The sequence below is a fragment of the Bison bison genome, unplaced genomic scaffold (assembly GCF_000754665.1).
Source record: "Bison bison bison isolate TAMUID 2011002044 unplaced genomic scaffold, Bison_UMD1.0 scf7180017864171, whole genome shotgun sequence".
Classification (NCBI taxonomy): Eukaryota; Metazoa; Chordata; class Mammalia; order Artiodactyla; family Bovidae; genus Bison; species Bison bison.
The window spans coordinates 4,580,395-4,595,895 of record NW_011494743.1 but is presented as its reverse complement, the minus strand read 5'-3'; the positions used below and the strand labels follow the sequence as shown (position 1 = coordinate 4,595,895).

The 15,501-nt window shown below is 41.7% G+C and overlaps 1 protein-coding gene across 4 annotated transcripts in view; it reads left to right on the top strand.

Annotated features, from left to right (window-relative positions):
- The window catches only part of ZNF197 (zinc finger protein 197), a 29,151-nt gene extending 14,026 nt beyond the window's left edge, over positions 1-15,125 (top strand). For 2 of the 4 annotated variants that reach the window (XM_010842127.1, XM_010842126.1), the window contains exon 6: positions 137-5,950. In XM_010842127.1, coding sequence (XP_010840429.1) covers positions 137-2,481 — 2,345 coding nt within the window. In that variant the 3' untranslated portion in view covers positions 2,482-5,950. Of the gene's footprint in view, positions 1-136; positions 5,951-14,011 lie in introns of those variants that run through there. The other 2 variants (XR_825471.1, XM_010842128.1) reach the window with 2 other exon arrangements.
- Positions 15,126-15,501: the final 376 nt, after the last annotated feature.

Genomic DNA, 15,501 nt, shown 5'->3' with positions numbered 1-15,501 from the left:
TGTACTCCCATTTAATGAAAAGCTTTTCCTTTTTGTGTGCATGTAAAAGTATCCTTCTAGTTGTTTTAAAGTCTTTTGAAGATCTTGTTGCTGACAAGGATATGGTAATATTTGCATTTTTAATTTCTTTTACCAGAATGGGAGACCATGACTGAGAACGAGGAGGTGACATCCAAGTTGAACATATCTCAAAGAGCAGATTCTCAGAGAGGAATATCAAAAAGATTTCAAGGAGGTGTTCCATATCTTCTTGACTTTGAGGAAGAGTATGAATGGCAAATTTTTTCAAGTCAGTGGAGAAATGAAGCAAGGGAAAGAGATACACTGAAGAAAGATTCCCTATGTGAACGAGACAAGAAAAAAAGGACTCCACCAGAAAAACGAGGCCAAAAGTGGAAGGAATTTGAAGAAAGCTTGGCTTCAGATTCAGCTTTTTCTGAAAGTTTAATAGGTGCTGAAGGAAAGAAGCTGTATAAATGTGATATGTGTTATAAACATTTCAATAAAATCTCCCATCTTATAAATCATCGGAGGATCCACACTGGGGAGAAACCTCATAAATGTAAGGAGTGTGGAAAAGGCTTTATTCAGCGCTCAAGCCTTCTAATGCATTTACGAAACCATTCTGGCGAGAAACCTTATAAATGTAATGAATGTGGGAAAGCCTTCTCTCAGAGTGCTTACCTTCTAAACCATCAGAGAATCCACACTGGGGAGAAACCTTATAAATGTAAGGAGTGTGGAAAGGGCTTCTATAGGCACTCAGGCCTTATAATACATCTAAGACGCCATTCTGGGGAGAGACCTTATAAATGTAATGAGTGTGGCAAAGTTTTTTCTCAGAATGCTTACCTCATTGACCACCAGAGGCTCCACAAAGGAGAAGAACCTTATAAATGTAACAAGTGTCAGAAAGCTTTCATTCTGAAGAAGAGCCTCATTCTGCACCAGAGAATCCACTCTGGGGAAAAACCCTATAAATGTGATGAATGTGGAAAAACTTTTGCCCAGACCACTTACCTGGTTGACCATCAGCGGCTCCACAGTACAGAGAACCCATATAAATGTAAAGAATGTGGAAAAGTTTTCATTCGAAGCAAAAGCCTCCTCCTACACCAGAGAGTTCACACAGAAAAGAAGACTTTTGGTTGTAAAAAATGTGGGAAGATTTTCACTTCTAAGTCAAGTCTCATTGACCATAAGAGGATGCATAGCAGAGAGAAGCCTTATAAATGTACTGAATGTGGGAAAGCCTTCACTCAGAGCGCTTACCTTTTTGACCATCAGAGACTCCACAATGGGGAGAAGCCCTATGAATGTAATGAATGTGGGAAAGTTTTCATTCTGAAAAAGAGCCTCATTTTACATCAGAGGTTCCACACTGGAGAGAATCTCTATGAATGTAAAGACTGTGGCAAAGTCTTTGGTTCTAACAGAAACCTCATTGACCACGAGAGACTCCACAATGGGGAGAAGCCCTATGAATGTCGAGAGTGCGGGAAAACCTTCATTATGAGCAAAAGTTTCATGGTCCATCAGAAGCTCCATACACAAGAGAAGGCCTACAAATGTGAGGATTGTGGGAAGGCTTTCAGTTACAATTCAAGCCTGCTCGTACATCGGAGAATCCACACCGGGGAAAAGCCTTTTGAATGCAATGAATGTGGAAGAGCTTTCAGTTCTAACAGAAACCTCATTGAACATAAGAGAATCCACAGTGGTGAGAAACCATATGAGTGTAATGAGTGTGGCAAATGCTTCATTCTGAAGAAAAGCCTCATTGGACATCAGAGGATTCACACAAGGGAAAAATCGTACAAATGTAATGACTGTGGGAAAGTCTTCAGTTACCGCTCAAACCTGATAGCCCATCAGAGAATCCACACTGGTGAGAAGCCTTATGCATGTAATGAGTGTGGGAAAGGCTTTACCTACAATAGAAATCTTATTGAGCATCAAAGAATTCACAGTGGAGAAAAAACCTATGAATGTCATGTATGTAGAAAAGTGCTTACCTCTAGTAGAAATCTTATGGTACATCAAAGAATCCATACTGGAGAAAAACCTTATAAATGTAGTGAGTGTGGAAAAGACTTTAGTCAGAACAAAAACCTTGTTGTACATCAGAGAATGCACACTGGGGAAAAACCATATGAATGTGAAAAGTGTAGAAAATCTTTTACTTCTAAGAGGAATTTAGTTGGCCACCAGAGAATCCACACAGGAGAGAAACCATATGGGTGTAATGACTGTAGTAAAGTTTTTAGGCAAAGAAAAAACCTGACTGTACATCAGAAAATTCATACAGATGAAAAAAACTGTGAATGTGATGAGTCTGAAAAAGAATTCTCTCAGACTTCAAACCTTCATCTTCAACCAAAAATCCATTCTTTGGAGGATTTTCGGTCCTATTCTCTTGGGTCCAAATTCTCTTGGGTCCAAAATGCCAGTGAGTCCAAGATCAAGATTCAGAAAATCTAGTATTGTGTAAAATGGAATACCATCCCTGCCTCTGTAAGTGACTGTTGGATAAATGGCAGCATAGGGTTTTTATAAGGAAAAAAAAGTCATGATTGACCCTTTTGTAGACAAGTGTGTTGCATGAGGCAGAAAGTTAATCTAGACTTTCAAGACTACGAAAACATAAGCCAAATTCTAGTTAAAAGATACTCTGTTCCAAATCATTTCTTATGAACCTAGAAAAGGACCTTGAAGCACTTAAAGATTCTGAAGAAACTGAATTATGATTTATAAGATATAATGAAGATGTTGTAAATGATAGCAAAAATATCTTTGTATTAAAAAGTATGTTTTGAAAAGATATGTATATTTGGTACATCTTAAAGATAGTATCACTGTTAGAGAATGTCTATACAGACAGTGTGATTAAGACATACAAAACATGAAGTTGGGTGGGTAGGACTGCTCTTTGAGGACAATTTAAGTACACTGGATTTGGAATCTGAAAACCTAGGTTTGGATCCTGGCTCTTTCACTTACGAGCTCTGTGATGTTATTAAGTCAGTCTCTAAGTCTCAGTTTCTCTGTCAGTCAAATACTGGCATAACCCCTACTTCATAGAATTGTTTTGAGCATTTAGTAAAAGGATCATGTGACAGTACTTTATGAAATAATTTAATTGTCAATAAAATTGGATAAAAGAGATATGGTCAAAATCTGGAAAATGGCATAATGTAGTGTTTGTTCATCAAGTTAATATTAGGACTTCATGAACCTCAAAAGTTTAATTTTTATAGTAAGGAAGTATGGTGGATGGTTAACTTTGGAATTTAGTACTCTAAAAAAACTTTAAAAACAGCTTTTTAAATGTTTAAGGGAGATAATATATAATATACCTAGTTTGTTTTTATGGAAAAAAAATATTGGCTTACTAAATAATGTCTGGCCATTAATTTGATGCCAAGAAAAAACAGTTTATTTTTTCAACCTTTGGATTTTAAACCTAGTGGATGTAGAGTGTCAAAATAGAAAGACAGTCCTATGTCACTTTTCTTGCTGACCGGGAAAAATCCTTAACCTCAACCTCAGAGCTGATTATCTCTGCTACTGTCATTCTCACTTCTAATCAATATTTCATTGGTAAACATACAAATGGCTTGTTACTCAAGAGACAACATTCTATCCCAGCACTCAACTTACCACATAAGTTTTTTTACACAGCCAAGCCCTTCAAATCTCTGATTATACCAATTCAGAATCCATCTCTGAGTGGTCAGGCCCATTTACTCCCAGTGAACCAATCATTATTCATTCTGTACCCTTTTGTACATTTGTAAACTTAATTCTTGTATTCTTGGTTTGGTAATTTTACGTTGTAATTCTCAGAACGCCAGTTCTGTCACTGAAGTATAAATACCTTAATATTGGGATTTTGTTTTCTGATACTTAGCAGCATTGCAGTGGTGTGTTGATTATAGTAAGTGTTATGAATTCAACCCTGAAGTTCTTTGAGGGCTGGTTCCTTTTTAGACTGAAAGGACCAAGAGTGAAAACTGGAAGGGGCCTGAGTTAAAAGTCTGAAGGCCTTAAGAGTCAGATTCTGCCACTTTTCCTTGGACAAATGGTTTCATTTCTTGGAGCCTTGGTTTCTTCATTTGTTAAACAGAAGGAAGAATATCTACCTCCCTAAGTTTTTATGGGGTAATGAATATGAAGATGCTTTTTGTCCATACTGAAGAAAAATTACCCCCATTATGTAATAATCACAAGTACTTTAACAATGAAGAGATCTGGCATTTACCTCTTAATCAGTTTAACAAAATGTAACATTGCTGAGACAACTCACATAATGTGCCTCCCTCCACATGTAATGCGATAAGCCAAAAGTATAACCTGAATTCATCAAGCTTCTTAGACCTGATTGCTAGTTTACAGGAAATACAGGAAGCAAAGGAACAAGATAAAAGACATCATAAGAAACAAGTTCAGAATGTGGCATATTGTCTAGGAAAACTGCATTGTTGGAATCCCCTGGCCGCCCAGTGGTGAGTCCTCTGCTCTCATTGCGGAGGGCGAACATTCAATCCTTAGTTCAGTTGGGGAACTAAGATCCTACAAGCTGGGCGGTGCAGCCAAAAAAAAAAAAAAAACACCACTGCACTGGATTCTTCAAAGATGATGAAAAAGAGAAGGGAGTGATAATAATTGTTGATGCTGGGTGAGTATTGAGAGTTTATTGTACTACTTTTGTATATGTATGAAATTTTCCATAATGAAAGATACAACTAGTGGAGGGGAGGGGGGTTTAAAAGATACTAAAGAGCGAGGATGAAAAGGCATTACACACTGGGAGAAAATGTCTGCAAATCATATATCCAACACAGAATTTGTATCTAGGCTAGATAATTCTTAAAACTCAGCAATAATAAATAGATCCAATTAGAATATGGGCAAAGGACATGAACAGGTATTTTACCAAAGTATAAATTGGCAAGTGAAAAGATACTCAACATCATTAGCCACTAGGGAATTGCAAGATACAAATCTGTACAGCTATCAGAAGAGCTTTTAAATATTTTAATGCTAAATGCTGGCAAGGATGCAAAGGAACTGAATCTATTACATTGCCAGGAATGAGAAATAGTACAGCCACCATGGGGAATAATTTGGCAGTTTTTTATAAAACCAAACATGCATTTACCATATGACCCAGTATTTGCACTCTGAGCATTCATCTCAAAAGAATGAAAACTGTTACACACACACACACACACACACACGCCTGTATGTGATTGTTAAAAGCAGTTTTGCTAGTAATAGTAATTTGTAATAACTCATCAAATATCCTTCAACAGGTGGTTAAAAGAAACTGCCATATATCTATACCATGGAATACTTACTACTGTGCAGTAAAATTGAATGACCTATTGATATCTGCAGTGACTCAAGTGCATTCCAAGAGAATTATGCTGAGTGAAAAAATCCAATCTCAAAAGGTCGTATACTGTATGGTCACATTTATATAATACTCTAAAATAACAAAAAAAGTATAGGGATGAAAAAAACCAGATTAGTGGTTGCCAGAGGTTGGGGATGGAGGGACAGAGCAACAGAAGAGGGAGGGGTTGCCCTTAGAGAGGTCTTGGTGTTGGAAACATTGTGTATCTGAATTGTGATGGTGGTTCCACAAATCTACAAGTGATAAAATGACAAGTACACACACACATTGTACCAATGTCAGTTTCCTGATTTTTATCTTAAATTATAATTATGTAAGATGTACCCATTGGTGGAAACTAGTTGAAGGTTATTATTATCTTTGCAACTCCTGTGAATCTGTAAATTCATAATAGAAAGCAAATCTAAACAGCCATACCAAATATAGTGTGTGAAACTGACTTGGAAAAACAGTTAATGAAGTCTATATTTTAGGACAGTTGGAAATTTGAAAATGACTGATAATAGATGATATTAGGGAATATTTGTTAATTTTCCTACCTGTAATGATAGTATTGTTAGTGTCAAGATTCTTATTATTATTAAAGGATACATGTAGAAGTATTTGGAATGAGTATTTTGATGTTTACAACTTTAAAAATATGTTTTTCAGTATGCATAGAGAGAGAAGGCAAACGTTGTTTAGTTACTCAGTAATGTCTGACTCTTGTGACTTCATGGGCTATAGAAGCCTACCTGGATCCTTTGTCCGTGGAATTCTCCAGGCAAGAATACTAGAGCGGATTGCTATTTCCTTCTCCAGGGGATATTTTGGACTCAGGATCTGATCCTGTCCCCTGCAGTGGCAGGCAGATTCTTTACTACTAAGCCACCAGGAAAGTCCAACGCAAAGAGAGTGAAGTGTTATTTGTTGAGTACAGGCATTCACTGTACCATTCTCTGTACGTTTGATATTTCCAAAATAAAACATTAGGGTCAAAATGATCAGGGCCTTCTACAGATGGATACTCTGTAGCTTCAGGCTCCCAGCTGCTCTCCTCACTTCATTGCTCTTGCCAGGCGTAGGAATGCCCCTTGCCCTGAGGTTCAGGGTCCCTAGTCCACCTGCACTCTTCCTCTAAGCTTGTTCTTCCATCCCTGATCCGTTGCGAAATTGGACACCCAACGAGAAGACAGTACCTCCGAGATTCCTAGAGAGGCTGGTCTGGCGACTTGGGGAGCCGGAAGCCCATCCCCAGGCACTTCCTGTCCGGTCATTGTTCTCGTGCCGGTAGGCGCCGGGGTCCAGGCCACCCGCCTTCTGCTCCAGAGCTCGCGAGCTCCGGCCGTGCTTCTGCTCCGCGCACGGTGAGCGGGGGTGGTGTGGCCTGGGCGCGAACGTCGGGGGCGCGGGAGGGTCCATTCCAGGGGTATGCCCCCCTCGTCCTCCCTTCAGGGATCCCAGCACTGTCTGTCTGTCCCGGGGCGGCTCCGCGCCCCGGCACTTCGGAAATCCGCTGTTGCCTACCTACCGGGGGCCTAGCCCCGGGGTAGGTTGGACACGAACCGCCCCAGGGGCCTGGCTTATCCCAGGATCTGGGCTGTGTGGCGTCTGGAGGTGGAGGAGATGGGTTGCCACGATTGGAAATAGGGAAAGGACGTTGAAAGAAAGCCCATGATAGGAGACTGTGCTGTCTAGGGCTGGAGGCCAGTTAGAATATCAGCAGTCTGATACCAATGCCCAAAGTAGGCGATCTTGTGTATACACGGGTGAAACGAGTATTAAGGACCTTCCTCCCTGATAAAATTCAACTAGTCATGGAAAGAAGAATTCTCCAGAATTAAGATTTGTTGCAGGACTGAAATATTGCACTACTGAAGAGATGCAGGGTATGGAATAAGTTGCCAATAAGTTAATGCAGAATAAAGTATATGATCACTTCAGTAGTAGCAAAAGAGAACTTAATGAAATTTAGCACTTTTCTCCTAATAAGACACCTAAAGGGAAATAGGAAAATTTCAGTTTCTCCATAATCAGTTATAATGGTAGATTAATACTCACAGATTAAGAACAAAAAAATCTGTTGGCTTGGCTGTGATACTGGGGAACTGTTAGTTCATGGTGATATGATTTGTTTCAGTCCTTTTAGAAAGCAGTTTGACAATATATGTCACCTATAAAATCCTTTGGTTAGTAATCCCTCTATTCTAAAGGAATAATTCAGCAGCAGAAAAAACTATTTGCATGAAAAGAATCTTAAGAATTATGTTAAGAAAATAAACTGGAAACAAGATTCTTTTACTAAAGCAGTGATTAATAAATAGGGGCTGGTTTAGTAAATTATAATATTATGGCGGTGGTGGTTTAGTCGCTAAGTCGTGTGCAACTCTTGGCGACCCCATGGACTGCAGCCCACCAGGCTCCTCTGTCCATGGGATTTTCCAGGCAAGAATACTGGAATGGATTGCCATTTCCTTCTCCAGCAGATCTTCCCAACCCAGGAATCGAACCCAGGTCTCCTGCAGTGCAGGCAGATTCTTTACTGACTGAGCTATGAGGGAAGTCCTATAATATTATAGGTATTATATAATATATAGTATTTATATTGTTTTTAAATTATGTATATTATAATATTTAGAGTACCATGCCAGAAGGAGGTGGCATTGTATGTACTTAACATTAAAACATCTACCATCTTAAGAGTGCTGTTTTGTCTCACAGTTGAAAGAAATAGAAAAATATAAAAATCAAAGGAAGTGGACCTTAAAACCACCTGTGACTACATCACCCAGAGATAACCTCTCCTAACATGTTGGTGTCTAGTGCTAAGTTGCTTAGCAGTAAGTCATGTCCAACTCTTTACGACCCCATGGACTGTAGCCCACCAGGCTCCTCTGTCCATGGGATTCTCCAGGCAAGAATACTGGAATGGATTGTTGTGCCCTTCTCCAGGGGATCTTCCTGACCCAGGGATTGAACCTGCATCTTTTATGTCTCCTGCATTGCCAGGCGGGTTCTTTACCACTAGTGCTACCTAGGAAGCACAGTTGGTGTCTTTTTCTTGAGAGTCTTTTGTTCATACTATTGTTCTTGGTGCTTAAAACAAACAAAACAAAATCTTTGCATTGTAATGACCCTTCTTAAAAAAAAAAAGCCCATGGTGATAATTGTGAAAATATGCATCCCCTAAATTAAAAAGTTCAAGTCATAATTGTCAGTATGGTTGGAGATTTTCCCTCAAAATAAGAATTTTAAATTCTTCAGTATACAGTGATTATCTCTCTGGAGATGAGCAAGGGGTAATTTTTTTTAATCATTTTCTGTTTTTTTAAGTTTTTACAATTAAATTATATTAACTGTATAATCAGGGGAAATCAATAAACATTACATAAAAGTGTTTGTAATGTGATCATTATGGAGATAAATTGCCTATTTACAGTCCAACTCCTTCCATCCTGTTGAGGAATAGAGCAAACCCTGTGCTGTAGTGGCTGCTGCCTGGACACTGGTAACCTGTGGTCTTAGTGGCATCAAGGCAAACCTCTGCTCTACTAACAGTGTTTTCTGATTTCCCAGTAGATACTACTCATCATGTCCCTGGGAGGAAACTCAGGAAGAAGCTTTTGAAACTTAAAGATTAGATGGGGCTTGACTTCTGCTGGGCAACCCCCAGCCATAGGAATTCTGCTGAGCAGAGACGATGACCACAGAATTGAGAGAGGCTGTGGCCCTGGCTCACTGGGGCCCAGTGACAGTGAAAAAAGAGGAAGAAGAGGAGGAAGGCTTTGTGGGCCAGGCATCCAGCCAACAAGTGCACTCTGAAAACATCAAAGTCTGGGCCCCTGGGGAAGCTCCTCAGACATGCCTCCCTGTGTCAGAACAGGAGGAACAGGTAAGCAGTGGTCGGGGAGGAGAGAGGGAGGATGGCCCTAAAGATTGCACATGATTTCAGGAGGGACCCTGTCCTTCCGCTTCCACACCTAGAGTCTTATTTCCTGGTGAGGGCTCTGGCCTTTAGTCTTTTGCAATTTAATTGAAACATACTATTCTATTGATGTTGACATTCAGTACTTTCTATAAACCAGTGCTTCTCAAACTGTGCTACAGTTTGCAATTAGCTGGGGAGTTTTTTTATGAAATCATGAAACCTATGTCATATCTCATGTAAGTTAAATCAGAATCTCTGGGGAGGTGGGCCCCAGATCTCTGTATACAAAAAAAAAAAAAAAAAAGCTCTTCCAGTGAGTCCAGGCATGATTTGATAACTCTTACTTGTACTTCTCAAACTAATATGCGTAAGAATCACCAGGGGTTGGGGTCAGGGGATATGAGGTCTTGTCAAAATGAAGATTCTGATTCAGGAGATCTGGGGTATTGGTCAGAGACTCTGCAGTTTTCACACACTCCCAGTGATGGTGATTCTGCTTGTCCACAGACCACAATTTGAGTCGTGAGGCTGTATGTTTTCAAACCTACACCTCACCATGACTAGCCGTATGAGGGCAGAGGTACCCCAAAGACTCTCTGTAATAATATGACCAGAACCTTGCTTCTTTGATCTTTAGGCTTTAGGAAGATCTACTCTGAAAAATCTCCCCATGTCTTGTCATGCACTCACTGACAAGTTAGGTTTGGGCAGTGAGATGAAATCAAAGTGATAGGGGAAAAGGTAGCAGGCTTGCTTCTCTGCCTAACTCACCTTGGGGATTAGGGAAGACTCTCTGGCTTCCTTTTCCCTTTTTTTAAATATTTGGTGTTTTTCTTTCTTTCTTTTTTTTTTATGGCCTTGAAGAATAGGTGCTTATGTTCTTGTCCTCAAAGTTATGATCATACCACCTTCCACCGACAGTCTCCTCAGAAGCCCACCTGTGCCTGCTTGTTTCTAGGGTCAGAACATGTTCTGGGACATGGCTGTAGTCCTGAAACCAACACAAGAGGCACCTGCTGCTTCAACCCCAGGCAGCTCTTCATTACCAGGGACTCTGGCCAAGAGCGAGCTACTGGACACTCATGGGAACATGGCCTGTCTAGGTGAGGTCAATTCTCTGATTCAGAATCTGACTGTTGAGGTTTCTCAAAATCTTTTCAGAGGCTGCTGGTGTGGTCTCCTAGCCTGAGCAACAGAGAGTACTGAGGTGTTGAAGGTGTCAGGGAGAGCTGGGCAGAGGAATACTGAAAGATGCCTATGCATTTGTCATAGGAAATGGCTTGTTTTGCACACAGTTTCAAGACACCACACCAGGCAAACACAGGTAAACTCCAAATTTAGTTTTTTAAAAAATAATTTTACATATTTATTTTTGGCTCTGCTGGGCCTTCTTGCTGCAAAGGCAGTGGCTTCTCTGTTGCAGATCACAGACTCTAGGGAGCATAGGCTTTGAGAGTTGTATAGTTGTGACGCACAGGTTTAGTTGGTCCTCGGCAAATGGGATCTTCCCGGATCAGGGGATCAAACGTATCACCTACTTGGCAGGCAGATTCTTCACCACTGAGCCACCAGGGAAGTTCTCCAAATTTAACTTTCGATTACATTTATTGTTCAGCAAGTTTCATATCTATGCACACATGTAGACACATGTCCTCTCCCTATGCTTCGTGTTTGTTGTAGCTTGGTGAGCCTGCAAGAGAAGCTAACTAAGATAAGAAGGGTCACCTTTTGTGGTGATTTTTTGAGGTGTTCCATTTTCATAGGTCTTTGTGGACTTTCTAGAGGATTTTGAACACTTGTGTCAGCCATGATGATGTCCAAAGTCAGTCATGATGGCTGACTTACCACCTGGTTCTCCAGGCTGGGACTCAGGATATGCCTGGCTAGCAGTGGTGGAAGCTTGTGAAGTAGGGACATGTAACTGGGTCAAGTGTGTGGTCACCATAAGTCCTGTGTTGTGGAAGCAGTCCCTGCATGCCTGCCAAGGCCCCTCTGGCACTGACATGCTATGAGTCTGCCTGGCCAGGGCTGTGGCTGAATATTCTGAACCCTCTCTCCTCCCTAGCCAGTTCCTCAAGCATTTGCAAACCAAGTCCCTTTCTTAAACCAGTGTTTTGGGGAAGGTTAGGACGGCCACCTTTCATATTCCTGTGTCTTATTTAATTCCCCAAACTCTCAGTAACTTCTGTTTCCTATCTTTGCTTTCTGTTCCAGTCCTTCTGGCACATTCCCCTTATATCACTTCTTTTCTGTTTCCCTGCTTTATCAGACATTCATGGTCTGAACTCCAACAGCTGCACCCATCCACTAGGAATGGCCACTGTTTTCTGTTTTTCTTTTTTTTGGCTGTGCGGGTCTTTGTTGTAGCAAGTGGGCTGTAGGCTTTCACTAGTTGTGGTGCACCAGCTTCTCATTGTGGTGCAAGGGCTTTTCTTGTTGCAGAGTATGGGCTCAGTGGTTGCCTCAAGGGCTTCTCTACTTGTAGCATTCAGGCTCTCTAGTTGTAGTGTGCAGTCTTAATTGCCCTGTGGCATGTGGGATCTTAGTTTCCCAACCAGGGATTGAACTTCTGTCCCTTGCATTGGAAGACTGAGTCTTAACCACTGGACCACTAGGCAAGACCAGACAACTATTTTCTTTCCCTGCTTTTCCCAGCCAGGACTCACCTTTCTGCCAGCAATTTCTGTTGTTACAGGTAATGGCGAGAACACTGACTTCTAGCCATTGAGAGGGGAACCCCAGGGTAATTGCTGCCATATCTCTGAGAACTCTTTGACCTTGAGCAAGTCCATTCTTTTTCTGAACCTCCATTTTCTGTTCTATGAACTGGGGTCTGTTCATTCAGTAAATATAAGATTTGTTGAGGTACTGCTTCCTGTGTGCCCAGCTGTGTAACAGGTGCTGTACATATAGCAGTGAGTGAAAACAGCCTTGCACTTTTTTAGCTCCCATACAAGTGAAGGGAAATACTTTCATCTTGATAATAAAATTGTATAGTATACATGAAAGTACTTTGGAAATTTTGATGTGAATGTCTGAGCGTTTTATTTACAGTTTGGTGTGTACTCATTAAAATTGAATTTATTAAGGTTTATACATTAAAATAAAAAAAATTTTTTTTTTTAATTTTTTAGCCATACCACGCAGCATGTGGGATCTTAGTTCCCTGACTAGGGATCAAACCCTTGCACCCTGCATTGGAAGTACAGAGTGTTAACCCCTGGACTGCCAGGGAAGTACTTAAAGTGTATATATTTAAAACAAGTTTTTAAACTTTTTAGTATAACTTGTTTTTATTTCCTTTGTACATCTGGAAAAATTCAGAAGATGGGGCTTCCATGGTGGCTCACTGGTAAAGAATCCGCCTGCCAATGCAGGAGACACAGGTTCGATCTCTGATCCAGAAAGATAACTATTGAGCCTGTGCTCTAGATCCCGGGAGCTGCAGCTACTGAGTCTGTGCACCCTAGAGCCCATGCTCCGAAATAAGACAAGCCATGGCAATGAGAAACCTGAGCATCACAACTGGAGAGTAGCCCCCGCTCGCCACAACTAGAGAAAAGCCCAAACAGGAGCGAAGACCCAGCACAGCCAAAAATAAATAAAAATATTAAAAAAAAAGAAAAAGAAAAAAAAGGAGGGGGGGATTCCCTGGTGGTCCAGTGGTTAGAACTCCCCGCTTCCACTGCTGAAGGCCCAGGTTCGATCACTGGTCAAGGAACTAAGATCCCAAAAGCCATGTGATGTGGCCAAAAAACCAGGAAAGGAAGAGTGAAGAGGTAGTAGGGGAAAGAGGTAACAAGGAGAAAGTAAGATAAGACGGAAGAAAAGAAGATATAAGAGCAGTTTTAAACTACAGGGAGAAAAATGGAGTAGAGTTTAAAAAAAAAAATCACAACAGTAGAAATAGATATAACCAAAAAAAGATTAGCTTTTCAGGGTTTTCTGTTGTTGTCGAAGTCGGGGCTTTGTTGTATCCAGGGCTCAGCCATTCTCTTTCTCTGACACTGCCCTTCCTGAGTGACTGTGCTGGAGTTGCATTACCATGGTCTTAGCCAGCGACCAAACTGGACTGTCCCCTTGCCCAGTATTGCTCTGTGCCTTAAACATCCCCATGCCACCCACTCCCTTCTTGGTTGGAGAGTTGCCCTGGTTTGTGCCAGTAGGGTGTCTGGATGCTCGATGCCCCTGTGCAGTTGCTCATGACCTGCAGCTTACAGCTGAATTCAATATACTTCCCCATCTTTATGAATTGACCATCCTATTCTTTTTCTAGATCATAAAAATCTGAAACTTAACATTTTCTGTTTTTGTTTGTTTGTTTCAGGTGCTGAAACCAAAAATCGACAGTTATTGGTTCCAAAAATTGAAATATGTGATGAAACAGAAAAATCCTTCATCGTTTCAGGAAGAATCCAGAAAGTTGACCCGCAAGGACCCAAGTTAGGAGAAGCCTGTGAAAATAGGAACATGTTAAAGAGGCAAAGAATAAAGAGGGAGCAGAAAGATTTTGGACAGGTGACAGTGAAGGACTGTCACCTCCCTGAAAACCTCAAAGAAGAGGAAGACCAGAAGTGTCCCAAAGCTGAGGAGCGATACACCCTCAGTTCTGGCTCTGTTAAAAATCAGAAAAGCCAGCCTGGGCAGAAACCTTTTACATGCGGCGTGTGTGGGAAAGGCTTTAGCCAGAGCGCAAATCTCGTGGTGCATCAGCGAATCCACACTGGGGAGAAACCCTTTGAATGTCACCAGTGTGGGAAGGCCTTCATTCAGAGTGCAAACCTTGTTGTGCATCAGCGAATCCATACTGGACAGAAACCCTATGTTTGTTCAAAGTGTGGGAAAGCCTTCACCCAGAGTTCAAACCTGACTGTACATCAAAAAATCCACTCCTTAGAGAAAACCTTTAAGTGCAACGAATGTGAGAAAGCCTTCAGTTACAGCTCACAGCTTGCCCGGCACCAGAAAGTCCACATCACAGAAAAATGCTATGAATGTAACGAGTGTGGGAAAACGTTTACCCGGAGCTCCAACCTCATTGTTCACCAGAGAATCCATACCGGGGAGAAGCCGTTCGCCTGTAATGACTGTGGCAAAGCCTTCACCCAGAGCGCCAATCTTATTGTGCATCAGCGAAGCCATACTGGGGAGAAGCCATATGAGTGCAAAGAGTGTGGAAAAGCCTTCAGTTGTTTTTCACACCTCATCGTGCACCAGAGAATTCACACTGCAGAGAAACCTTATGACTGCAGCGAGTGTGGGAAGGCCTTCAGTCAGCTCTCTTGCCTTATCGTGCACCAGAGAATTCATAGCGGGGACCTTCCGTACGTGTGCAACGAATGTGGGAAGGCCTTCACGTGCAGCTCGTACCTGCTTATTCATCAGAGGATCCATAACGGGGAGAAGCCATACACATGCAATGAGTGTGGCAAGTCCTTCCGGCAGAGGTCGAGCCTCACAGTGCACCAGAGAACCCACACGGGGGAGAAGCCCTATGAGTGTGCCAAGTGCGGTGCAGCCTTCATCTCCAACTCGCACCTCATGCGCCACCACAGAACCCACCTCGTGGAGAGCACATAGAGGGCAAGGGAGACCTCCAGGTGCCGATCCAAACCTCCCGCTCCCCAAGTCGGATAGAAACCTCTTGGCTGTTTCCTCCTTGGCAAAAATGAAGCCTGCTCTGTCCTACAAAGTTACGGTTTTGGACTTGCCTGGTGGTCCAGTGGGTAAGACTCAGCTTCCAGTGCAGGGAGCACGGGTTTGATCCCTGGTCGGGGAAGTTCCATATGCTCTGCAGCCAAAAAAAAGAAAAAAAGCAACAGTTTTCAGGAGTGCAGCACAAAACACAAGGCAGACATTTCAGAGGCTAGTTTAAAGAAAATGAAAACGAAGGCCTCAAGGCAAGGATTTTATGTTTAACAGTACTCCAAGTGATCATATTGTTTGAAGTGGGATGTGGCCTTCTTAGAAACGGGTCATACAGAGCTCCGTGATAAAGATCCTTCTGGGGAAAAGGATTTTTCACTTAATTTTGTTTTTGAAAACTCTGGTAATTTTCCTGGGCAACATGCAGGTTACTGGTGTGTCTGACTGATGGAATTCGGGAGCTTTGAACCTTGTGTTCTAGTATTTTGGGTTTAAGCAGTGACTCATGAAGGAAACCACTTGGGGTAGC